At 38.5% G+C, this 27,833-nt stretch overlaps 1 protein-coding gene across 4 annotated transcripts in view; it reads right to left on the bottom strand.

The window, feature by feature from the left end:
• The window catches only part of THSD7A (thrombospondin type 1 domain containing 7A), a 319,576-nt gene that overhangs the window by 89,195 nt on the left and 202,548 nt on the right, over window positions 1-27,833 (bottom strand). For all 4 annotated transcript variants that reach the window (XM_036328030.1, XM_036328032.1, XM_036328031.1 and 1 more), the window contains one exon: window positions 2,993-3,187. In XM_036328030.1, coding sequence (XP_036183923.1) covers window positions 2,993-3,187 — 195 coding nt within the window. The remainder of the gene's footprint in view (window positions 1-2,992; window positions 3,188-27,833) is intronic.

Below are 27,833 nucleotides of genomic sequence, written 5' to 3'. Positions count from 1 at the left end.
TACAAAGAGAAATCATCATTTATTCTATGAATGAGAAGAGCCATTCAGCTTAATCACATTTAAATAACACATACCTATATAATCCTGAGACAGAACATGCCTTAATGTGACTGAAGTTGATTTACTTCTGTGTTTCCCTTACTCCTGTGTTCTTTTCCAGAACGACAAGATTAAGTATGACATTGTATCACCAAGTCACACAGAAGCCAAATTAGCATTGGATATAAGCCTGAGAGACAATTACTAAGAGCCTTCTATTTCCTGACAATGAAGCAAACACAAGTGGGGTATGAATACATGACAAAACATGCTTTATGCACCCAGTAGGATGAAGTGATCAAAGAACAACATTTTTTAAAATGAACACAATCTACGTATGAGATTATGGATCTCAGAGCCCATGGTCAGAAAACTAAATGGTTGAACATTCATGTAATATTCAGTCAAGCACCAGCCATGCTGATGTTTATTTTTTAATTAAGTTTATTATCCTATCTAATAATAGAGAAACATGGTAATTAACCGTAACTTTGCTACCCTTCCCATTGGCTAATCAGGGCGATATGCAAATTAACTGCCAACCAAGATGGCGGCCGGCAGCCAGGCAGCTGAAGCGAACAGGAGGCTTGCTTGCTCCAGTGAAGGAGGATGACAAGGTTCCCCGCCTGCTGCTGCTGGGCTCTGAGCTGCACTCTAAGAAACAATGTTGCAAATATAGAAGCTAAAGAAAACCCAGAAACCTGCTTTCAGCCAGCCAGCAGCTGCAACAGTGTTTCAATGATAAAAGCCAAACAAACCCAGACCTGCTTTCAGCAGCAGAGGTCTCAGAGCTGGAGCCGAGCCTCAGAGCTAAAGCCGGCTCTCAGTTCCAGTGACAGCCATAGAAGGTAAATAAATCCCAGAATAAAAAAAAAAGAAAGAAAAAAAGGAGAGGTTGGGAGCTTCAGTCACCCACCAGCCTGAAAACGGCCCTCAGCCCCTCACCCAGACTGGCCAGGCACCCCAGTGGGGACCCCCACCCTGAAGGGGGTGTGACCAGCTGCAAACAGCCATCATCCCCTCATCCAGGCTGGCCAGGCACCCCAGTGGGGACCCCCAGCCTGAAGGGGGTGCAACCAGCTGCAAACAGCCATCAGCCCCTCACCCAGGCTGGCCAGGCACCCAAGCAGGAGCCCCATTCTGATCCAGGACACCCTTCAGGGCAAACCAGTGGGCCTCCACCCGTACACCAGGCCTCTATCCTATATAGTAAAAGGGTAATATGCAAACTGACCCCAACAGCAGAAGGACTGGGAATGACTGGTCACTATGACACACACTGACCACCAGGGGGCAGACGCTCAATGCAGGAGCTGCCCTCTGGTGGTCAGGGCGCTCCCACAGGGGAGGAGCTCTGCTCAGCCACAAGCCAGGCTGATGGCTGCCAGTACAGTGAGGGTGGTGGGAGCCTCTCCCGCCTCTTCTGCAGCACTAAGGATGTCCAACTGCAGTTTAGGCCTTCTCCCCACTGGCAAGTGGACATCCCCCGAGGGCTCCTGGGCTGCCAGAGGGATGTCTGATTGCCATCTTAGGCCCAATCCCCCCGGGGAGCGGGCCTAAGCCAGCAGGTGGTCATCCCCTCAGGGGTCCCAGACTGTGAGAGGGCACAGGCTGGGCTGAGGGACCCCCACCCCCAGTGCACAAATTTTCGTGCACTGGGCCTCTAGTTGAATATATTTGCCTATTTATGAGAAGGTGGAGTGTGATTTCAAAGAGAAAAACTGACTGCTGAAAGAGAGAAAAACCACATCTGGAATTGTGGGAGCCATTTTTACAAGTTTAATGCTTTGAACTAGAAAGAATTTGAATTGTTAGGTAGGAAAAAAGGGAAAGTGAGCTCATGTTTAAAAGTCTTTCTTCTTTTATTAAAGACTAGAGGCCCAGTGCATGAAATTCGTGTATGGGAGGGTGGGGGGAATCCCTCAGCCCAGCCTGCACCCTCTCTAATCTGGGACCCTTCAGGGCATGTCCAGCTGCTCTCCCCTGCCAGCCTGATTGCCCCTAACTGCTCTACCCTACTGGCCTGACTGCCCCTAACTGCCTCTTCCCCGGCCCCCGCCACCGCGTGGCTTTGTCCAGAAGGATGTCCAGAAGATGTCTGGTCTATCCATTCTAATTAGCATATTACCCTTTTATTAGTATAGATTTGCTTTTAAGATTAATTTTGGGGAACAGAAGTGAAACGGGTTTTAGGGATAAAATAGGCAGGTTTAGGGAGATTTCTGAATAAAGAGGGTCCATGGGGAAGGAAAGCATAGATGAGGGGTTGGAGCCACCAGAAGGCATACATTTACAGAGGAAAAAAAAAGTGGTGCCACAGATTAAGGGGAGAGGAAGACCTCCATTCACAGAAGATAAGGAAAAGCCACAGGGTATGGGGGAAAAAGGAAACAAACTTTCACAGAGGATAAAGAAATGCTGACAAATGGGAGAAAGAAAAACAGATTTCCACAGGAGACAGAGAATTTTACCACTGACGCGGGAGAGAATAAGGGGAGCACCATGTGGGGTTTGGGCTTTGAAGCTGATATTCTGCAAAAGAGTGACCAATGAGAAGGGAGTATCCCATTGAGATAAAGAATTACAGCCTTGATAAACCTTAGCAGCAGAGAGCTTAGTGGGTTACCCTCTTGGGACCCCCTCCCTACCTGGGAGTCTGTATTTGCTTCCAATAAATTTCTACCTTTTTCATCTACCACCTCTTATCCGGGGCTTCATTCTTCGAATCCATCTGGACAAGGACCTGGGAAAGAAATCACCCTTGCATCCTGTTCAGGAAAACAACCCGAATCAGAAGCAAGATGTCAGGTATGTTAACACATATAAAATCCCCTTGGATTGCTGGATTTTTGGAAGTTGATTTTTCTGACATCATCTTATCCAGGCAAGACAAAGAAAATGCATGCCAACTTCTGAAAGGAACCCAAGTGCCTTCTGAACCTGGTAACCTTACCTTCTTCACCCGCATAAGCCAGAATGGACCGAGATCGTATCTGTTTCCCTTCTGTGGTTTTCCCTGAGCAGGTGTGTGAGCAGGAGGACCAGGCAGACCACATGGTGAGCACACAGTCCCTTGGGCACGGGGCATAACAGGCGACAGGGATGGGGAAGATAGCATCTCTGCACAGCTGTCTGTCAACTTCTTCTCCTGGAAAAGACATCATCATAAACACTCTATCGTCTATATATATAAAAAGTCAGTGACCGGATGCCATAATGACTGGATGCTATGATGCCCACTATGGCCACTGAACCGGCCTGATCAGGGGGTGGGGCTGGCTGGCCAACCACCTGCGGCCCCTCCCCCCAGGTAGCCCTGCCTCTGATGGGCCCCCACCACCCCGATTGGCCCACAGCTCCTCCCCTGGGCTGGCCCTGCCCCTGATCACTCCCCCTAACCCAATAGGGGGTCAGGCTGGCCCGCCAACTTCCTGAAGCCCCACCCCCAGCCGGCCCCACCCCTGATGGGCCACCACCCAGATTGGCCTGTGGTCCCTCCCCGCAGTCAGCTGCGCCCCCGATTGACCACCCCTACTCTGATCAGGGGCAGGGCCAGCCAGCCAAGCACCCATGGCCCCTCCCCCAGGCCGCTGGCTCCCAATCGGCCCCCCAACCCTATTTGGGGGAGGGGCCAGCCGGCCCACCACCCACAGCCCCTGCCCACATCCGACCCCACCCCCAATCAGCTCCGACCACCTCAATCAGCCCATGGCCCTTCCCCCCTGCCAGCTCTGCCCCTGACACCAACGGGGGTGGGGATGGCCAGTCAACCTCCCACGGCCCATCCCCTGGCCACTGACCCCCAATGGCACCCCCCCACCCCATTCGGGGGCAGGGCCAGCTGGCCAACCACACACATTCTCTTCCCACGCTGACTCTGCCCCCAATTGGCACCCCCACCCCAATCAGGGTGGTGCCTGCCAGCCAATTGCCGTCAGCCCCTCCCCACAGCTGGCCCGGCCCTGATCCAGCCCTGATCAGGGTGTGCTGGCTGGCCAACCTCCTGCTGTCTCCTCCTCCCAACAGGCTTGGCCCTGATCCGCCCTGATTGGGGCTGGCCGGACCCCACCCATGCACGAATTCATGCACTGGGCCTCCAGTATTTAAATAAATGTAAACTGAGCAATTGAAGCCAGATGGTCACCAAGATAAATTAGGTTATTTCCCTTTTGTTCTTAGTTAAATATAAAGGCAAAAGTGACCAGCCAGATGTTAAAACCACAGAAAAAAGAATATATATATATTATTATAAATATATATATATATATAACTCTATAATATATATATGTGTATATATATGTATATATACACATATATATAAAGACTTATTTATGGGTAACTACTAGTATCAATCTACATATCTTCTTCTATTATATCAAGCTTAGGTATATAGAGATCAAGTACATTGTTGAAACTATTTTTATGCTGCAGATACTTTCCCAGTAAATAATTTTACACTTAAAAAAAGGAGCATCAATTAAATATGTTTCTCTCTTTATTTAGTTATTGGAGATGAGCCATCACTTATAAATAATGACTCTATCCATAGAAGGAATCATATGTTTTCATGTCCCAACTCATAGGTATCTCTATTTGCAAGCACTCTAGTGTCTTGCAGAGAATTTAATTATGCACACTTGGCAACCTTTTTCTTTCATTAAAAAATTAGTTCATTAGTTGGAAATAGCCAGAAAATGTAAATGATAGGATAGCATTATAAAACCCCTGTTTAAGAAGGTCCCATTGTGGGAGGGGGAAAATGACAAAGTAAGGAAATGGCAGAAGTATGATGGTTTCCCTTATGCGCTTAAAAATCTCCAGTGGCTTCCTATTGCTGTTAAGATAGAGACCAGGTTTTTTAAAAGTTTACAGTACCTCAAATGACCTGGCTGTTGTGTCTCTTTATAGCTTCATCTCACTCTACTTCCTCCTTTGCCCTCGAAATCCATTTAGTATTTGTTGAATGAATACAATGAGATATACAACAGGCCAATGAGAAAGAAAATGCTGTTGCTGTTAATAGATGCCAAAGATAACTGAAATAATTACAAATAAATAATCAGAATAGAGAGTGGAAAAAGTCTTAACTCGGTGGCTTAGCTGGTTAATGTAGGGTGCTAATGAGGCCAATAGAACAAAGTGAAATAATATACAAACAAACAAAAATTAATCTGGTATTTTGCCACAGAATATAACCATAATTTTGGATGACTATCAGAAATGTGTGCCCAAAGCAGCAGTCACTCAGGTGATAAAGGGTGACTGACTATGCCACCCTTCATCGCTATTAGAAAAACAACTCAAAGCCATTTCTCACTGATGGAAGGTTAGGGGCATCCATTTAACATGTAATCCTTTATTCATATACTTGAAAAACAAGACAGAAAATTAGACGTCAATTGAAATGCACTTATGTATTTACAAATACTAGTTTGCAAGCCTTAAATTATTAGGCGTATTCACTAGTGAGACTCACTAAAATGACAATTGAGTTGTCATAATATAATTCATTTTTCTTTATTTAATCTGATCTGTGGGATCTCTTTTAATTCTGTTTTTATTGGCTTTAGGGTTTGGCTTGTATTCTAATAAAACAATATGATATATTGTGGATTTATAGGAATATAGGTAGAGTACAAAATTCATAATACAAGGCATTTAATATTTTACAATTGACCAAATAATGATGAGTATTTTTCCTACTAAACTTTTGTTCTTAGTGCAAGGAGGGGCTTGCATATGTCTTATGTCCTTCATTGCTAACCTTTATTGTTCCAGCTACTTCCTTTCACTTTAATTTCCAACGTCCTGTGGAAAGTAAGGCAAGGTTGAGCTACAGTTTATAGTCAACCTGGAATTACAGTTTTATGTCTCCTCTAATAGTTACTTAATCATTTCTACTCAGAAGAATTTATTCTGTAGCAATTGAGAGTGTGCTACATGTGTGCTATTAGATTCATTTGGTGTAAGTGATACATTTTTGTTTCTTTCAACCAGTATCCCGTTCCTTATGTTAGTTCTTTTTCACATATCTTGTTCTGCTTGGCCAGGTGTATTTCCTGTAGTCACATTCCTTCTAGAGTATACCTTAACTCTCTGTGGAGCTGTTCAGACCCACCTTGGACTCAACCTTTAAGATTTCCTTAGATTCCAGCCCTTACTGCACTCCCCCAACTTTGCCAGGTGTGATCTTGTCCATGCTTGCCACTCTGAATGCTCCCACCATTGTCTAGCCATAGTAGCTTTTTCCCTATCCTCCTACAAACCAATCTCACATTGCCTCAGAGCCTTTGCATTCACTCCTCACTTTGTATGAAAATTTCAGATCTTCATACACAGCAGAGGGCTTCTCCACATTCAGGTTTCAGTTCAATTGTCTCCTTCCTAGAGGAGCCTTAATTGACCATTCACAATCTCACAGTAATTTCATTTCATTTTCCTTATAGTTTTAACCACTACTGTTCTATTTAGTTGCTTAAATGTTTATTGTCTGATACTACCACTATATTAAAAGCCCAATGAGGGCATAATCCTTATCTGTCTCGTTCATTATTTTATATTTAGAACCTAAAACAGAGCCTGGCACGTAGTAGACATTAAACAATCTTCTGCTAAGTGAATAAATGAATTAACTAATGTTAAGCTGTTCTTTCAGGAAACAGAATGTTGGGCTAGAGACAAATGTGAATTTAAGTACAGTATTTTTTTTATGGGTTGATTTTTAGGGAGTGAGAGGAAGGGAGGGAGGGAGGGAGAGGAGAGAGAGAGAAACATTGATTGATTTGTTGTTCCACTTATTTCCTCATTCATTGGTTGCTTCTTGTATGTGCTCTGAACAGAGATCGAACCCACAATCTTGGTGTATCGGATGATGCTCTAATCAAGTTAGCTATCGGCCAGGGCAAGTAGAGTATTTCTTAAACTGCCATGCGTTCAAATGCTCTAGGACTTTGCTAACTTGTAACCAGTGAGCAGGCAGCAAGCATATGTACCACCTGGAGGTTGCGAGAAATGCAGCATCTCAGATCCTACCCACTGAGTCATAACTTGCATTTAAAAAAATTCTCAGGTGATTCATAAGCATATAAAATCTAAGGAGCATTGCTCTAGGATTTTTTTCCCTTTTTTTTTTTTCCTTGTGGTTTGAATAGAACCAGACTGCCTCTTGAAAGGGCAGCTGTATAAGACAAATTCATCTTGATTTCATACCTAACATCATTTGTTTCTCTGTAGGATTTCCCTTTATACTTGGATGAAAACCTTCATTCACTGAATAGTTACTGATTGCCCATCTTTTGTCAGGCACTGTGCTATGAATATTGTATGCATCATCTCACTTAATGTCCATAGTAACCTTTTTGAGGTATAATTGACATATACATTATATTAGCTTCAGGTATACAACATAATGATGTAGTAGTTGTATGTATTGCAGAATGCACAATAAGTCTAATTAACATCTGTTCCCATACATAAATTTTTTTTCTTGTGATGAGGACGTTTAAGATTTACTCTCTTAGCAACTTTCAAATATGCAATACAGTATTATTAACTATAGTCACCCTGCTGTACATTATACCACTGTGACATATTTTATAACTGAAAGTTTGTATCTTTACAACAACCTTCTAACATGTGTTACTATATTTTTTTATTTTAAAGGAAAATTGAAACTCAACAAATTTAAGTTTACTGTCTCAGATAATAGAAGTTTGACGACAGAAGCATGGAATTGAGTTCTAGTCAATTCCCTAATCTACTTTTTAACTGGTATGATGGTAGGGAGAACGCAAGATGAAAAGGAAGTTAATAATGGATGATCCTTTGTCTACAAAAAAGTCAAGAAACTGGCACTGTAAGTTGCTTCTCAAGGCACAGTCATGCACGGTTGCAGCCACACACTGTCTCAACTACAAAGAATATGCATTGTTTACATGTCCAGGGTTAACTATTTTGGGTTATAGCAATTGACCAAATAGCAACAAATCTGAATATACGGAATCATTCAGCTCTTTGACTTTGCTTTCAATGGATGCTTTAATCAACTCAATTAATTGACCACTGACTGGAATTAATAGGAGCTATACTCTTAAGCTGAATCTCCAGCATTCCAGACATCAGTCATCTGGGAAATATTAGAAACAAATAAAGTTAAAAAAAGTTGGGTGCCGGGAGCCGGTCCATCCTTGCTGTTTCAAAGGACCTGGCATATATGGCATACTGTTCTTAATATGTTTGCTCACCTTCTTGGCACTATGTGTTTTAACCAAGGTCTCTGAGAAAGGTTGTTTCCCCAGGTAGGGATTTTCCCCTGAAGTTAGGGAGGGAATAAAACCTCTTAACTAGTGCCAGGTGGGTAATTAATCACTTTAACTATGAACAATCATGCTTAAGCTACATAATCTTTACTCCCTGGAATGGAGATAAGAAACGCCCTAACCTTTGGAATAGAGATTGATAGGATTGAATCAACTGGTATAAATACAGATGTAATAAGACAGCAAGACACAGAACTTAGAATACGGAACCAAGAGAGACAGAACCTAGGCACAGACCCTACACAGAACGTTCTCTAGATACAGAAGAACTTCGCGGGAGATCCAGACCAGAACTTGGCTGGAGATCCTGGCTAGAGATCCTGGCTAGGCTGCTGATCAACTGAACGCTGTCTCCGTGTCATTCCTTCTTCGCCGACTCCGTCCACACCTCTGGGGACCCCTGGACCTGCTGGGGTTGGACCCCGGCAGTTGGGTTTATGGCTATCACATGAAACTCCATAACTTGTTATCTCCAGCTATTTTCTGAGGCTGTCTCTTCTATCTTACTTATATACAAAAAGTGACCCTGGAAATAAGGTCTTTACTTATAAGAGCTACAGAAAATAATTCCATCCCTCTAACTCATATTAAAATTTGTTTTGATTGATAAACATTATTTCAGTTAGATAAGAACTGTTTCATATGACATTATTTCAGAGAATATATGCAGCAGGAAATTAAACATGCACATATTTAAACATCAGGTTGATACTCTTTCCATATAGAGAAATGGAAATTTTGCTGCTGAGCACTCTGGAAATTTCATTTTTCCATATCATCTGTCCTACTGTTAGGACATTTTCAATTACCATATGTCCCCATCCTAGAAACTCTGATTATCTGAGTGTGTACCCCAATAAATCTGGGAAGACACACCCAATTATCATTACAGTGAGTGACATAGTTCTATAACAAATTCAGGTATAGACCAATGCAACCTATTCCTCTTTCTTTAGTCTTTCTCAGGACAATTTCTTAGCTAGATTCTGAACATAATGTAAAAAACACTGAGAATCCTCCTCACACTTGCCTTTGTGGATTAAATGTAGTATATATTTTTGCCAAACCTTTAACAACAGAAAAAGTTTCAAAGGCCTGTTTTGCAATTATGTAACTCCCCTCACCCCCCAACCCCATGAAACTCTGGGCATTTTAACCAAACCTGCAAAATGTATACTTTACATTACATATAGAACACAGAATTAAATGAAGTAACAAATGCCCACATATTACAACTTACATCTTACATTGAAGCACATCTGGTTTTAATTTGTTTGCGATACTCTATACAAATGGTTGACAAAATGAAAATGCTTTGGTTTTTTTTTTATGAACTCAAAATAGGATTTTATGTTTAAGTTACTGTCTCTCCATTTACCCCTTTTCTTTGAAAATATAATTTTAAGACTGTTTTTAATAATTCATCACTTTAACCAACTTGAAAGATGTATTTTGACATCTTTAAAGTAACTTCAAAATTTCCCCTTGTTTGGCCTATTTTCATGAACACCGCCAAACTGTTTCATATACTCTTCTAAAAGATATTCATTCATTCTACTGTGTTTCCTATTATCAGGATAAGAGAATTGAACATCTGCTGGAAGTAATTACACTAAAAATTCATGAAGATTTCCATAGAAATAACGCAAAATTAGAATTGGGGTAAGAGGATACACTCGTTTATTCCTTGGTAAAAGTATATACTAAATGTTTTTGCATTCATTGTGCTGCAGCCTAAATATAATATAAAATGTAAATCTTGGTTTATCACGCTTTTTATTGTTTCCAGGTTTCTACAGCTTAAAAACTTAGTCAAGAACACAACATTACTACATTAAAAATATAATTAATTATGTTTTATTGTAAGGCATATACGTATTAGCACTACTCTCTAAATGTCCCTTGCATTATCCTGATTTGCTTTTAATTACAGAAATGTGCGGACGGTTATGATGGGTTTTTAACAGGCACAGTAGTGGTATGTGCATTGCACCCCCAGAAGGCATTGCAAAATTGAAACTCGGCAATGTAATGGAATTAAAAGAGGTGAACAGAAAGGAGTAATAAAAGCAGAAAGAAACCAGATACCGAGCCAATATTTAAAAGAGAACAACATACTATTTAGAAACTCTCTAGTATTGTAATTTTGGGATCGGATTTTTCTTGCAAAACCTATACAAACTCTACAGTAATCCTGAGAAGTATTATTGAGTTGCTGATGTCTTTTGTATTCATCAGGAATTATCTTAAAAATTCATATTGACTTTGATAGTGAAAGTCCTTATTAATATATTTTGTTATTTACTGATAATGTATAAATTTTAAAAAGAATTGAAATGGAAATATAATTCAGTCTCATATTTGCCTGGATCTTTCTAGAAAGCATTTTCATATAACAATCTTATCTGAATTTTAACATAACTGTAAGATATATGGCATCTTACAACCATTTACCAACTACGTGCTTTTGAGCCATTTTATCTGTTCTAAGATTCAGCTTCCTAATTTTAAAAATGGAAGCTAATAATAATATTTATCTTATTGTACCATTATGTATATTAAATGAGAAAACAATTTAAGCCAAATGTCTTGCCCAGTGTCATGATTGAAAAATGGTATCTATTTTGCCAATACCATGTCTACATCATCACCTTCTGTCAGTGGAAGAGTTGACCATTCTATCATACGACTATGGGAATAAGTCTGTTCCATTCTAAGCATCACTGTGTGTCAATAAACTTGAATTCATGTGCTTAATCATTCTTTTCCTAAATTCTGCTTATAAATTGGCTTGCAGAAAGATATTAGCAAATACCATTGCATTTGACTCACAGAATAAGCTTGATCATTCAGTAATTTTGTACTGTCCTTTTTGTTAAAGTGCTAAGGTTGTAAGGAAATACATAAATCCAAGGAAAAGCAATTTATGTACTTATGACTATTATATTTTCTGGTTCATATTTTGAAAATTATTTAGAGTTGTGTTATAAATAACTTCTGGGCATTAATCAAAGAATTTTAATTGAAAATTATAACAGAGAATATTTAGCTCACAGCGATAAGCAGAATTTCCAAAATGTGGGATCCTACAATGCTCCTTTAATCTCCTTTCTCTATATAAACTAAATAATTTACAACAACTTTTAAAAACTGTAAGCTGAACAGCTGTACATGTGAGTTTCAGTCAGAAAGCCTCTCAGGCATTTTCTAGATAAAAGGTAAAACATTTCTTCTCCAAGTGCTATGGGGCAGTTACATTGAGCAATATTCCAGTACTAAATGAGAGAAATGATGCTGCCAAGTGAAAGAAATTATATATTAGGGTCATTCTGAGGAGTTACCAATACAGTTAGCAAAGCAGTCTCATTTCTTATCATCTATGGCTTATTTATTTTAACTTTAAAAGCTTATGTATATAGTGAGTTCCACATCAAACATGTCATTAGAATTCCATTACTCTGTAATAAAACACAATCCCTGTGCTGTTCTCTTCAGCCTTTCCCTCCATCACGTTAAGTATTTTGCGCGTCCTAGTCTTGTCAGCCCCTCAGGGAACCTCGCAGGGCTCTCTGTGGATAAGGACCATTGGGTGGCTTTTCCTTTTGCTTTGTTCCTTTTGGTTGTTGTTGTTCAAGTCTTGGCTGTTACCTCACATTCTCTCTCTGAGGGAGTCTCACATTTCCAATCTGTCCTGCAAATTATCTACCCAACAGTCTGCCAGCCACACTGCTGTGAGACCATTACCCCCTCAAATGATTCCCTGTAGCTCTCCAGATCATGCATGCATTCATGTCTGTTGTGTTTTAAGACATTCCACCATCTGCCTCCACTTGACATGCCTTGTCTAGTCCATTTCCCATGCCCTGGTTTATTTGCAACTAGACTAGGCTCAGGGGACCTCATTGCCTAGAAAAGGATGACTTGGAGCCTTTATCAACTCTTACGTTAAAAATCAATTTTAATTTTCAAAATTTCTTGTTTAAAACATCTTTACTTCCTCTCTTTCTCCATGCCTACATTTTGGGATCTCTTTGTTATTATCAGAAATAAAAAGAAAGTAAAATTATTCTACAGATAGTTAGTACAAGATCACAATGTGCAAACAAGTCTACAGAATAATAGGAAAATTTTTTAAAATTTTTAAATAAACCTATACTTGACTTTGAAATTTTCCCCAAATTAGACAGATCAAATGACAGAGATATTATATTTATCACATAAAAACATTCATAAATAAACAATGTAAAATGTTGTCCCATTGATGGAGACTGTGGATTGATGGGATAATTAGAAATGTCACAGTTTCTAAAGAGAGATATTTTGAAGGTAGTCAACTTTGAACAGAGTTTTGAGGAAATGAAAGCTAATTGATCAGAGAAAGAGAGAGCAATAAAAAAAGGGAGATTGATCTGTGCAGGAGGGCTTTGAAGTAAAAACTATTTCAAAGAATAGTTATCATCACTAAATTTTTCCAAGACTCTCAACTCTGTTTTCTGATGACCCCCATGTAGAAACACTGAAAGTTTGGACTCTAAAGACCAGACTGAGAGCTACAGCTGAGTAAGTCATGATCTTCCCCCTTTAATCTTCATTATAGTGGAATATCTGCTAGTAAACAACAGGAAATTAATCCAAGAGAAAATGAAGTTTCAATGATGAGGGAAATATTATCCTATTAATTGGTCTGCTTCCATATTAAACATCACCAATGCATTAGGAACTCCCAGCTCATTTCATCAACAGCTGACACTTATAGTTAGTTATTCAGGGCCATCTCCGAGTTAATCATAAGAGTTTGTAATAAAAATGTATTCAGTTGATAGAGAAAGGGCATCATCAACACAGCAACTGAGATAAGAAGTCTCTGTTAAAATCAAACAAAGCCAAACCATGATTAATAAATAGTTGAAGAACGAAAACCTGTTGTTCTATAAAACATTTATATCTGTCCTGATGAAAAGGCTGATTAGTCTGAAATAGGCCAAAATGGAACTCAGGAACATATGTTCAAATTAAAGGACAATGCTAACAACCATCTAGGAAAATACAAAAAAAAAAATACTCTAGCTCACAGTTTTCTAAACTTGGTGGTGGTGATGGTGGTGGTGGTGGTGGTGGTGGTGGTTGTGGAGGGTTGTATCTAAATATTTCCATCTTCAGGTCCAATGAGAGAACTAAACTACTCAATTGAATCTACAAAGAAAAATCTTAGAAATATTCATATAAAAAGGATCCCTAAGGGATGGGGGGCAGTACAAAATGGTGATGTAGGAAGATTCTAACTCACTTCCTCCCACAGACACATCGAATCTATAGCTACATCTAGAATAATTCCCTCTGAATACAACCTGAAAACTAGCTGAACAGCTGTTTCACATCAAACAAGAAAAGGGCCACACTGAGGTGGGCAGGAGACCGAGATGGAGCAGCAACTCACACTCAAGAGGGATCTTACGAATCCAGAGCTTCTCCCTGAGGAGCAAAGGGCTTGTACCCCACACCAGACATTCCAACTCTTAAGGCCTGCACCTGAGAGATGAGCACCCAAGATATCTGGCTTTGAAAACCAACAAGACTAGTGTCCATGAGACCAGGGGTAGCAAAATGAGAACCTGTTCTTGAAAGGCTCACACACAGACTCACTTGCCCCAGGGCTGAGTGCAGAGGCAGCAGCTTGGAAAGCACCCAGACTGTATGTGAGTGAGATTGATCTGCTAATCGTAAAGCATCTGCCAGAGAGGCAGGGCGTATGTGATTTTCTGGGGACCGAGGAGCTGACAGGTGCCATTTCAGTGCTCTCCCTCTACCTTGCTAAAGCCAGCTGATGTGAATCATCCCTGGCCTTTCCTTGTCTTGCTAAAGCTGGCAGGTGCCATCTTGCATTCTTCCTTGCCATGCTCCACAGTGCTAGTATCTCCAAGAGCAGAGCTTTCACACAAGTCTGGTGTCCTGGTCGTTTTAAGTCTGGTGCCAGGTTTTGTGGTGGCAACCTAGAAGACACCCCTTGAGTGCCTGGGCCTGTGTTCCTGGGGTCCACGGGATTGTAATAATCAGAGAGACAGTTTGTGACTGACTAGTGCCCCCAGGGTACCGCAGATGGCAGACTGAAATATGCTCCCAGCTCTATCTAAGAGCTTCAACCTGACAGGCAGGCTTTAAGTTTGCCACACATTTAAAACCTTCGGAGATGATCTCAGGGAAAGTGGGCAGGAAAGGCCATATTTTTGCGCTCTCTCTGACTCTCTAATCTCAATGTTACCTCCTAAGCTTTCTGGAATCAGCATTGGAGCACTGATTTTTGCAACTGTAGCACAGGGAACACTTCAGAATCATCTGACTTGGATGTCATCAGGGTTTAGATTGTGGCTCCATAGAAATGTAGACATTTGCAGGCTTTAGAACAGGAGTGGGGAACATCAGGCCGGCGGCCATATAAGGCCCATGAAATCATTTGGTCTGGCCCTGCCAAGGTATTAGGGGTGAGTTAATTAAATGTTGGGCCAAATAGAGCAGGCTAATTTTTAAGCTGATTTTGTATGGCCTGAAAATGATGTTATAAATATCCAAAATGGCCCTTGGCAGAAAAAAGGTTCCCCACCCCTGCTTTACAAGTTGTTGCCTGAGGATCTGGCTTCCAATCAGTCAGAAACTAGGTGCTGACTGAGATCCATCCCTCTGGAACATATGTAATAACCAGGTAAGTAAGCTTTAGGGAGGCACCTGCACCATATGGTTATGAGGATAAATGTCAGAAATATAAACCGTAAGTCAATAAAGAAAGAAGAGAAATACATAGCACTTACACATGTGAATCTTTGCTAAAAATCAGCTTCAATTCTAAGGAAACAATGATAACATTCACTTAGATACTGACAGCAGTTTTATTCCCCAATTCTATAGTAGTTGCTAAACTGTATTAATGAAGACAGCGTAAGACCAATTTGAGTACTTTCTAGTGGAAAACTGCATCTTCTAGCAATGTGTACCAAGATAATGCTTGCATAAAAGCCCTTTAAAAAAATCAAAACCACTACTGAACTAGAGAGATCTTAAAAAGTGTTTGGTTTATGTGTACATATGAAAAATGGAACAGGGTCTGCTATATGATCAAACCAGGAGAGAAAGTGAAGGCAGAGTGAGTTCCGTACCTAATGTGCTAATAAGACTTTTGAAGTCTTTAACCTGCGGGTAGGAATAATAAGCTACTCTGCTTGTATTTTGATGGACTTACAAAGCTGGAGGGGGGTAGGGATGGATGAGATGAAATACACAGAGTCAAAATAAGAGGGGATTTAGGTGTTCATATTTTGAGACAAGTTAACCTACAGGTAAGTCAATGAAGAATAACAATAGAGACCCAAACAGGGAAATCTTGCCAGCTGTTCTTTAAGATCATAAATTTTTCAAGTGATCAATTCTATAATAAGTCAGAAGTATAAAGAAAAGCCACGTTCATATATGAATACCATGCTTCCGATTTTCTAAGGGACATGTACATAAAATCACAATCTGGAACTAATAATTGCTAATATTTATAGGCACTTCAGTGTGATGGGAACTAAGTTCTTTACAGGTTTTAATTTATGTAATTCTCAATAATCCTATGAGGTTGGCAGATTATTATACTCACATTCTAGAGAAGAAAACTAATGCATCAAAATCAGCCTGGTTGGCGTGGCTCAGTGGTTGAGCATTGACCTATAAACCAGGAGGTCACAGTTTAATTCCTGGTCAGGGCACATGTCCGGGTTGTGGGCTCAATCCCCAGTGTGGGGCATGCAGGAGGCAGCTGATCAATGATTCTCTCTTATCATTGATGTTTCTTTCTCTCCCTCTCTGAAATCAATAAAAATATATTTTTAAAAAAATCAATTAATATGCTTAATGTTACACTGTCTTTCTTAAAATTTGAGTGAACTAATTTAGTTACCTATCCTTTCTTGTGATTCTCCAATAGAACACTGTTATTTGCATATAATCACAGAAATCACAGGAAAAGAAAGATATGGGAGAGATCTAGTTAAAGAATTATGAGATAAGACCCAGAGAAAATACTTGCCCAAGGTCATAACACAAGTTAACGATTTAGTTGGGTTTCTAGTATTCATTAAGTGAAGATATGGAACTGCGATTTAGGGATGCAACACTTGTTATTTTCTCATAGATGATGCCATTACAGAGATTACAGATGTACCTCACAGCATTATGGTCAATTATCTGATGCACCAAGAAAACACAAATAAATTACACTTTTCCCAATGGCAACATTCCTCTGCTATGTAAACTGCTTACAATAATCTTGAGAAGCAGGAAATACTATCTCATTTTTATAAGTGAAAAACTACAGAGATCAAATATAAAAGCAGCAAATCTCACTCCAATATGGGGTTATAAACACCCAATGGAATTCTTCTTGAAAGTGAAACAAAATGATCGAAGACATTCAGCCAACTGAGAGTAGAACCAAAGTCAACAACCTGGGAGTAGGAAAGATATAATGTTATCGGCCTGAAAAAGTAATTACACCTACACAAATAAAAGAACTGAAGCTGAACAATTTGGAGACTTTATTACAGAAGATAATATAGAAACCATGGAACTAGAAATTGACATACATCAATAAGCTAACTTTAACAGGTATGTATCTGCTGAGATAGGCAATATGTTTTGGCACATCTCCCAAACTTAAAATTAATGGTACTGATAATAAGTCACCCCATTCTATTTCCCCAGGGGACATTAGAAATAAGGTAGTTTCTGAGGAATCAGTTCAAAGTCAACCCCAGTTCAGCATTGTTTCAAAGACAGCATGGACACCACGGATCATCCTTTTGGTAAACAACTTTTGTAGTGCAATGCACTGCCAATAACCTGTAATAGTTAATAGCATGTCCCACCCAGAAAACGTTTTTCTCAAGGATAACTGTCCAGGTAAACTATTAAGTTCTTGTACATATGAGGCAACCAGTCAGAGACAGCAGAGATGTAGGTATGTTTCAGAACTCCCAACTGCTGAACTCAGCTGTGGCCACCATGTTCTCATCGCATTCAGTGGGTGGATTTGACAGAAATATCATTGCCTAGGAAAAGTCTTGAATTTATGAAGCTTTAGAGGATAAAATTCAATTATGCTTTGAAAGGAGGTAGAACTTAGTGTCCTCAATACAAGAGGATTAAAATTCTTTGATAAAGGGAAATAATAATTAAAATTTTATAGCTCATTTCACTAGTTGTCCTATGCTTCTCTCTAAAAGGTCTTACAAATGTATGGTCCCTAATTCCAAGCGTCCATTTATAATATTTGCTATAAGACTTGAATGATTTAAGTATTTAAAAGAACTCAGGCCTGGCCTACATGGCTCAGTGGTTGAGCATCGAGCCATGAACCAGGAGACTGAGGTTCAATTCCAGATCAGGGCACATATCCTGGTTGTGTGCTCGAACCCCAATGAGGAGACAGCTGATCAATGATTCTCTTTGATCATTGATGTTTCTATCTCACTCTCACTCTCCCTTCCTCTCTCTGAAATCAATAAAAACATTAAAAAAAAAAAACCAACAGAACTCAGGTACAACTTATGTTTCCAAAAACGAACAGTACTTTGCAAAGGAACATTTTTTTTTTTTTAATTCAAAAGAGTTGAGAACAATTAGAGAAAAGGGAAAGGAACTCTCTCAATTGAATTGGGAATAAAAGCTCTGCCATGGACAAAGCCATTAAAATTTTGAACATACATTTAAGTCCAATAACTAAATAAACTAGAAAATTTATATAATTAAAAGAAAAGGCATAGATGGACTCAGGGAGAATCATCTTTTCCATTAGAGTGAAAATAGGAATTCACATAATAATTGATGTGTTTAGTGAATGAGGTTAGGGAAAATTTTCATGATTAAGAATGAATTAAGGATTTTAAATAATTAGGAAATGAAGCATGCTAAGTGAATGCCATTTGTGAAGTTATTGCATTACTGGCATATGCATTACAGCCGGAAATTTGTATATCTGTAGGGCTCATTATCTAGTTTCTTTCTGGTAGTGACTTGGCAGGATAAGAATCTGAAATAATGCAGTGCAGAATCTAAGAGTGCTTTACAAAGAGTACCTGGTTTTAAAAGAACTTCTCAAGAAAATTAAATAAACGTGTATGGCAATAATACAGTCATAATGAGGTCTTGGAGCAATGGCATAGTTCCTGAGGCGGGACGAAAGTAGAGGTATCAACACGTACAAATAATTTAACTTCACCAAGGGACACTACGAAATACAAGCATTGTGATGTTTTTTGTGTTTTTTTTTTTAAGTTTTTCTGTTAACTAAGCATTTTCTAGACAAGAGAATACATTTTTTTCTACTAGTTATAAGGACTCTACTTGATTTATATGGCTACTGTTGTATTTGGTTCATTTGTATCCTGATCATTTTGTTACTGATTCGGCCACTTTATTGGTTCCGCTTCCACTCTTGCTCTTCCCCTCTCGGCAGCCAGAACAATGTTTTGAAGACATAATTCCGATTCCATTGGTCCTCTACTGAAATCTTCCAGTGGTTTCCCATTACATAACTGTATAATTATTTCCCAAGTCCTAAAAGGCCCTGTGATGAGCTGGTTCTTGGCACCTCCACCCTTTTCTTGCTGCTTCATCTGCTGCATTCAATGTGGAAAAACCATGTGATATGGCAAAAAAAACCTGATTAAAAAAAATTCACTTAGAAAATCACTCTGGAGAGGAGCTTAGTAGGAGCTAGGGGGATGAGTTTATGAGGGTTCAGGGAGACTCAATTCTATTAGTAATGTTCTGCTTATGTAATTGGATAATGTTTTAATTAAGGCTTATTTTATCTTTATGCCTTATGGCATTTAACATGCATGAAATATCTTTTATCTGCATCAAATATTTTACAAACAATTTAAACAGGTGAGCAGTATAATTTTTCGGTAAAATTTAAAAAATACTAAATGTACTCAAATAGATTATTTGGTCTCTCTCCTCTCAAGATTATTATTTTGTCTTTTAAAAGAATATAGGGACATTTGGCTGAGATTGAATGGAGGCTCCAAAACTGAACCATCAACATTTGTAGGGGAGCTCAGCCTCCAGTAACAGCGACTTCTGTTAGTCCATTCCTAATTTACAAGGAAGGAGACATTCATCTGATCCTGAACAGACCATCAGCTGCTTCATAGCAATAGAGAAATTTTATATATAAACAGCAATCACATTAGAAAGCCCATTAGAAAATACTATTAACACATATGCCTTCAACAAAAAGTGGAAAAATGTTGCTATGATTTTAGTTCATTTTGAACCCTGGAATTTATTTCTTTGATTCTATATCAACCATGTTGGCCTCAAAACATCAAAATTAGTTCCTGGGTGTGCAATATTTTAACAATAGTCACAACTCCAACAAGGTTAGTATCAGACAATCATAGGAGATGATGAGGGCAAACTGATCCTATTTTTTTGCCTGTTATCTATTTAATATATCTCTTTTTGACCTCTGGCAATTTTTTTTTTGACTTAAAACAATTCATTCTACTTTTTAGTTGAAAGAAGAGAATTCCACTCTGACCCTGTAAACGTGCAAGACAATATAATAATCCAGAGTGCCATAAATCAGCACAAGTAAATAAGATATATGTACTTACTATGAAACTTTCACTTATGATACACCAGTCATAAAAACAAATTATTGCCATTGCATTTAGATGGATTCACTAGCAAATATTGAGTTGCATTGCAAAAATTAAAACTTCAGGGATCTTGTCCATTGTTTTCAGAGATGAAGAAACTGAGTGTGTAATAGGGAAAAAGGCTTGTCCTATGTTTCAGTGTAAGTAACAGAACATAGAATCAGAATTCAGGTCTCTTTATTCATATTTTAGTAGTCTTTCCAGTACACCTCTGGCAATGATTTGCATACATAATATCTTAGTTGTATTATTCAGTGATGTAATCTCACAAGCTGTTGAGAAGAAAGGAGTACTGTTTTGGCTACTAGTAAATGAGTTGAAACTTCATAACTGTGACTGGCCAAAACCCAATAAGAGCCTGTCAAAATACTTTAACTAACAGCATCAACCATGATTTAGATTTTTAGAGGATACTGTGAGTGAATTAGTAGTGGATATAAGCTGTCTAAACTACATACATTGAGAACGCTTGGTTCTGGTCATTATTTTAAAGTTATTTGCCAATTCCCCTTCCTAAATTTGAAACATCTAAGAGTTATTATTTGTACACATTGTTATTTTAAGCTGTATTCTAGCTATAATAAGGTATAATACTATGTAATTTAATAAACTTCTGAAAAAATTTTCAAACCCAAGAGTCAAGGTAATTATACTCATAAAAATACATACATCCATTAAATACACTCATAAAATAAGAAAATTTAAACATGTTCATTGACCCATTTTTTTGAAATCAGAAAGGCAGAATGGAAGATAAGTAGGGTTGTTGATTAAGCCTTGCTAATGTCACTGTAATCTAGAAATGATGGTGTAAGAATTGATTAATGACTCCAGATGACCTACTACTGATTTTTTAGCTCTTCCAGAGAAGAAATTATAAAAAGTATACTTTTTGATATAATATAGCTACCCACTCCACCTTCCTATAAAATGAGGCTTCTGCAAGATAACCGACCTTGTCCATGTGCAGAGATGACCTTGTTTGTCTAGGTGGCAAGGCCAATTTCTGGCTTCAGGGTGAAATGCTATAAATAATATTTTGGTTATAAATTCTTAATTATATGCAAATTTTTTTCCTCTTTTTTTCTTAAAAGTCTCTACATGATGCAAAGGTATATAAAAAAAGAAAGCAATATATATTTTCTCCATCCAAATAATTATTTTTGGATATAAAGTGTATTGCCATCTGTCACATTTACAGTTGAAGCAGAGGAAGGTAGAAATATCCTGTATAATAAAAGCGTAATATGCAAATTGACCAAATGGGCAAACAGTGGAACGACCATCCAGATGACCATCCAGGACCATGCTATGACACTCACTGGTGCCAGGCCAGCCAAGACGGGTGCGATGAGATTGGTTGGGGGCCCGGCCATCTCCCCATGATCACCCCACAGAGAGAGATCCAGGCCACTGGCCGGCGGGGTGATCAATCCGGGGGGGTCCATGATCGCCCCAAAGAGGGAGGCCCAGGCCACTGACTGGCGGGCTGCAGCGGGTGGGCGGGGCCGCCCTCTGCAAGGTTAAGCCCAGGTCCTGGGTGCCAGAGGGAAGCTGGTGCCAGCAGCCAGGGAAGGAAGGCCTACTCTTGCATGAATTTTATGCATGGGGCCTCTAGTTTCTATATAATTAAAAAGATCAGAAAATTACATTTCAAAACCTACTGTACATTAAGATAGAAAAAAATGAGTTTTCCCTCTTAAATCATAGCTATGTCATTAAAAATATATGCACTGAGTATAGCAAAGTTAAGCTATAAAGTAAAAAAAAAATAATAATAAGCACAGGGAATCAGATAAGAGAAAAAGAAGAAAATCTCAAAATGTAATATTTTTTTGGTGTGGGCTCTTAATTGCCATTTTAACTCATGTCCTTTTTAGGGCCTTCTATTGATCTGAGCTGTCAGAAGACAACTACACTATTTTAAACACAACTTCATGAATGTTTTGTATAGAAAGCACATTATAAAGATGCACATAATGAGATACATAGAAGAGAATGTTGTAGTAGGTTTTTTTTCTGATACTTTATGAAAACTGACAGATATATCATCTCCATATGCTAATCTCTTCCATCTAGAATTAGATTCTCTTCAGGAAAATTCAACATTAGCGACTGAATACTGCTGAAGAAAAACTGTTCAGTCTTCAGTTACTTAAGACCTAAAAACTTATTATGTATTATGCTTTTTATATATAATTGGATATTATTTGCTAATTTTTATATAGGATTTTGCATCTAATTTTTAAATCTAATTTTGAAATAAATTGAAGTGTTCCTTATTTTTTATTCTCTCAAAATTTTGGATAAAATTCGCAGTATTTGTTAGTGAAGTGATCTGAGTCTGTAGTTTTCTCTGTGGGAAGATGATTTCTTTTGAGTTCAGTTTGGGTGAATTGTACTTTTCTGGAAATTGTTCATCTAAATTTTAAAATGGATTGGCAAGAAGTTGTTAATTTTATCCTTTTATTATTTTTTGATGTCTTTAAACATTTTTTTCTTCCTATTTTTTTGAGTTTATATTTCTATGCTATTTTTTTTTAAGTGCATGGGAAGAATGCCTCGCTCATTGAATTTTTTCAGTATTCCTTTACTTCTAAGATAGCTTATAAAACTGTATATTTCTCTTTCTACATGGCTTTAGCTGCAAGTTTTAATATGTAATATTTACATTATAATCAGTTTTAAATATCTTCTACTTTCCATTTTGATTTTTTCTTTGATCCATGCATTACTTGAAAAATTGCTTCTTAATTTCCACACATGTGAAGAATTTATATTTTTATATTGATTTCTAGTTCAATAGTACTATGTTTTGCTGGGGTCCTACCCCAGCAGGTCCAGGGGTCCCCAAAGGCGTGGATGGAGTCGGCGAAGAAGGAAGGACACGGAGACAGTGTTCAGTTGATCAGCAGCCTAGCCAGGATCTCCAGCCAGGATCTCCAGCCAAGTTCTGGTCTGGATCTCCAGAGAGGTTCTGCTTTGGATCTCCAGCCAGGTTCTGTAGCCATGTTCCCTCGCTAGGTTCTTCAGCCAGGTTCTGTCCAGGTTCTCCAGCCAGGTTCAGTCACCAGGTTCTAGTCAGGTTCTCTTGCCAATTTCTGTAGTCAGGTTCAGTTCAGGATCTTTTGCCATGTTCTCTCCAGCGAAGTTCTTCTGTCTGTAGGTTCTGTGTAGGTTCTGTCTTCTAAGTTCTGTGTCCTAAGTTCTGTGTTCTAAGTTCTGTGTTCTAAGTTCTGTGTCTTGCTGTCTTATTACATCTGTATTTATACCAGTTGATTCAATCCTATCAATCTCTATTACAAAGGTTAGGGCGTTTCTTATCTCCATTCCAGGGAGTAAAGACTATGTAGCTTAAGCATGATAGAAACATTCTGGAAGATTTGAAACCTTTTAAATCTATGAAGTCTTGTCCCATAATATTTAAAGATTTCATATTTACTAATAAGAGTTCTCTGTGATTGTTGGATGTGGTATTCTTAAGTCATATATATTAATTGTGCTTTTCAACTCTGTTACCCTTACTGATTTTGGTGTGATTTTTTATTTATTAATGATAGTGGTCTATTGAAATGCCACATAATATTTACATACTTGTATCTGGCAATCCTGGACAAGTTAATCCAATTTTCATGGTTGAAGTGATTTGAAGTTGGACTTCAGATTTTGTGTGTATTGGTCTATTTTTTTTTTAAATTCTTCCCATTTATCCTAGGGTAGAACTCTTTGAGGTCCCACACCAAAGACCAATGAGTTAACTGAGGCACTCTTTGGTGGGATCTGACTTCTTATTTTTGTCCTCATAGTACTATGAAGCTATTAAAAGCTGGGCTAATCTTCTCAGGCTTGTAGCCACCCCTTCTATAGTTTCAGGTATTCACAGAGCTAAAATGATCCAAATACCAAACTTATATTTTTGTTATTATTCTCATATCTTTGACCTGTAATTCTTTTTTTTTTTTTTAATATATTTTATTGATTTTTCACAGAGAGGAAGGGAGAGAGATAGAGAGAGTTAGAAACATCGATGAGAGAGAAACATCGATCAGCTGCCTCTTGCACATCCCCCACCGGGGATGTGCCCGCAACCCAGGTACATGCCCTTGACCGGAATCGAACCTGGGACCCTTCAGTCCGCAGGCTGACGCTCTATCTACTGAGCCAAACCGGTTACGGCGACCTGTAATTCTTTATTTCCTTATTAGCTCTCCATGATTTCAACCATTTCTACAAATATGTTTTCCCACCCTTTCTAATTTTTCTTAGAAGTATAGTTAGTACTAATTATTACTCTGCCATTACTAGTAGTGGAAGTGTTGCTTGCTGTGACTTTAGTAAGCTTAACCCGAGTCTCAATGCACTATTCTATAAAACAGAAATACATTACTCCCTTTAAACTTTCTAGTGTGTAATTTGCACATAGTAGTAACTCAGACAAGAATTATATTTGGCTTCATCCAAACTTTCTTTACTTAGAGATGTGATCTAGTTTGGTGGCTTTATATATCTTTATATACTTGATAAGTCATACTCTTCTCCTGGTGTCTCTTTCAATGTTCTATTTCATATTCATCATTTGCTGATTGCTTTCAACTGACTTATCCTATAGATTAAAAGGGTAATATGCAAATTGACCCTAATGGCGGAATGACCGCTCAACCAGTCACTATGAGGCACACTGACCACATCTTGGTCCCTTTCCCTGGCCAACAGGCTCCCATCACCTGATGGAGAATGGGAAACCGAGGGTGGGTGGTGGAGGACACGGGCAATGCCAGGCCAAGGCCCCTGCCCCACTGGTCACCCCACACACAGAGGGCTACCCATGGCGGGGGTGGCGGGAGGGAGGGGTGACTGCAGGCAGCCAGGGAAGATGGCCCTGATCACAGGCTAGGCTTAGGGACCGTACCCGTGCACGAATTTCATGCGCTGGGCCTCTAGTACTCATTTAAAAACTAATTATCTCATGTAAAAACTAATTCACCTCAACAACCTTTCTCAAAGTCATTTACTCCTGTGAGTTTAGATAAATGTCTTCATAGTAATGTTGTTTCTTTTTATTTTTTTAAAATGTATTTTATTGATTTTTTACAGAGAGGAAGGGAGAGAGGGACAGAGAGTTAGAAACATCGATGAGAGAGAAACTTCGATCAGCTGCCTCCTGCACACTCCCCACTCGGTATGCGCCCGCAACCCAGGCACATGCCCTTGACTTGAATCGAACCTGGGGCCCCCTTAGTCCGCAGGCCGACGCTCTATCCACTGAATCAAACCGGTTAGGGTGTAATGTTGTTTATTTAATTACTCAGTCCCCAAATCTTGAAGACAAGATTTCTCAAATTTATTCAATTGCAAAGATCTGATTAGTTCTAAAAATGTCACTCACCTATACTTTTTTAGCTCCACAGTGTGAATCTTGTGAAATTTAGCCCCATATCTTTGGAGTAGTTTAAATGTCTCCTAATTCCTCTCTCTATTTCCAGATGCTCATACATTCCTTCTATGTTACAGCCTATAAGGTAATACAGTAGTTTTAATATAGCATTTGATAGTATTAATATACTTTTCCACAAAAGCCTTCAAATAAATCTGGTACATTCAAGAATAAATTCCAAGCCATTAGGTGGCTTACAGCCCTTCTATAATTGTACGGTATTAACTCTCCCTTCAAATTATCTCCAAACTACTTTCAGATGAAACTTCCACCACTCTGTACATATCAGTGTATTTACTCCTCCAAGATGCATATGATCCTCCTCTTCTTGTCTTTTTTCATCAACTTATGTCTTTTCTCGCCAAATATAACCCCCTTCTTCCTTCTCTCAACATTATTGAATCCTTCACACCATAAAATGTTGAGTCAACCTAACCACCTCTGTGAAATCTTCCTACCACAAGAGCTGGAAGTAATCCCTAACTTTTTATGAAAACCTGTAATATCCATCGGGATGCAATATGGTGCTTTCAGACACTGCAGACATTAGAGTAAAATGGAGTTGAAATTTAAATTATGTTCCAGATGCATAAGCTTGAGGAAGTTACTAGTTTCTTGTCTGCAAAATGGAATTAAGCCTGGATGGCATGGTTCAGTGGTTGAGTGTTGACCTATGAACCAGGAGGTCATGGTTCAATTCCCAGTTAGGGCATATGCCTGGGTTGTAGGCTCGATCCCCAATGGGGGACATACAGGAGGCAGCTGATCAATGATTCACTCTCATCATTGATGTTTCTATCACTCTCTCCCTCTCCCTTCCTCTCTGAAATTAATAAAAATATATTTTAAAAAGAAGTTAATACTAATTCTTTTGGAGGGCTCTTATAAAAATTAGATATGCTAGCTATAATAGCTGAACATAATATAAAGAGCCTAGTACTTAGTAGTTGCTCAAATAAGTGGTAGGTATGACTTCTATCATTATTGACAGTATGACTCATTAAACATTAATCATGAGAGATTTTTATTGGTAATTATCTTTTATGGATATATTCTATATATGGCACTGGAAAATAAAACAGTTTAGACTAAGAACCATGAATGCATTTACATATTGTGAAAATAACAAGTGCTTGAAATGTTTGTTGATTGATATCATATTTACATATGAGTTCATAATATTTTTAGAAGCAGACTTGTTGAATATTATGTTATGTTAGTAAAAGAGATCACAATTGTAAAAAATCTTCCAGTTTTGGTATAATCTGAACCATTCCAGCATTCATTTATGAAGGCAGTTACTGAAAAGACTATAAAATCAGTGAACACAGCATATTGATTGTGCTTAACAACAGAATCCTTCTTCTGTTGAATAATCCAATCAAATGTCATTTTTGCATGAGAGAAAAAGTAAGTTTGATGACAGGCAAAAATCTTTGGTGGAGGGAGAATCAATTTTAGTCATGGAAACAAGAGCAATCAATATTCAGACCACCAGTCTACAAACACACTGAGGGGGCTTAGAGGAAATCAGAATGCTGACTGCACTATTAAAAAAAACAACCTACAAATATTGCTTTCCAAAATGTTGTCATTTAAAATTTCTCTCTTTTTAGAGAATTTTCAAAACACCACCAATCAGTCTGATTTGAGAAACAGTGATAATTATTAAAATATTACACATTCAGAAATTTCATACATCTGAACATCTTGAGAGACAGACACACACACAGTCAAGTATAGAAAAGAGTCTTCAACCTGAGCTGTCCATTAATAGTACTACTTTCTGTTCTGATTACAAAATATCATCTAGGTCACCTTCCAGTCTTTTAGATCTTTAGAGTGAAATATGCCAACTACATTTACATAGTCTTGTATTTTCAAAGATCTCTCTATGTAAACACTAATTTTTAAAAATTTATTTGCTAACTGGCCAAGTGTGATCTCTGAGATAGGACTCTCTAAAGACACTGAGACCACCAGCTTAGGGCATTGAGATAGAGCCACATGCTTAAAAGGGGTTCAATAGTACTATGACTCTTCTTTCAAATGACTGATTGGAGGGTCAGAGGAAAAGGGGTTGCCACACAGCATGTATAGGCAATCACTACCTTCTGAGTGGTTTACTTTAGAATTTGTAAGGCAGATGTCTGAAAATGAGAATTCAATATATTAATTAATTCATATGTCATCTTGTTCCCAAAAATGTTTTAATGTAGTTTGCAACACCTAAGGGTTAGGTAATAGTAATTTTAAAAAGATGAGAAAATTTTATTTTAAAAGTAGATACATGAGAGAAATAAGGTTAACATGAATATATATATAATTAGAGACCGTATGCAT

The sequence above is a fragment of the Myotis myotis genome, unplaced genomic scaffold (genome assembly GCF_014108235.1).
Source record: "Myotis myotis isolate mMyoMyo1 unplaced genomic scaffold, mMyoMyo1.p scaffold_m19_p_11, whole genome shotgun sequence".
Taxonomy (NCBI): Eukaryota; Metazoa; Chordata; class Mammalia; order Chiroptera; family Vespertilionidae; genus Myotis; species Myotis myotis.
Note: the sequence above shows the minus strand (reverse complement) of the source record. Positions and strands in the feature narration are given on the sequence as shown.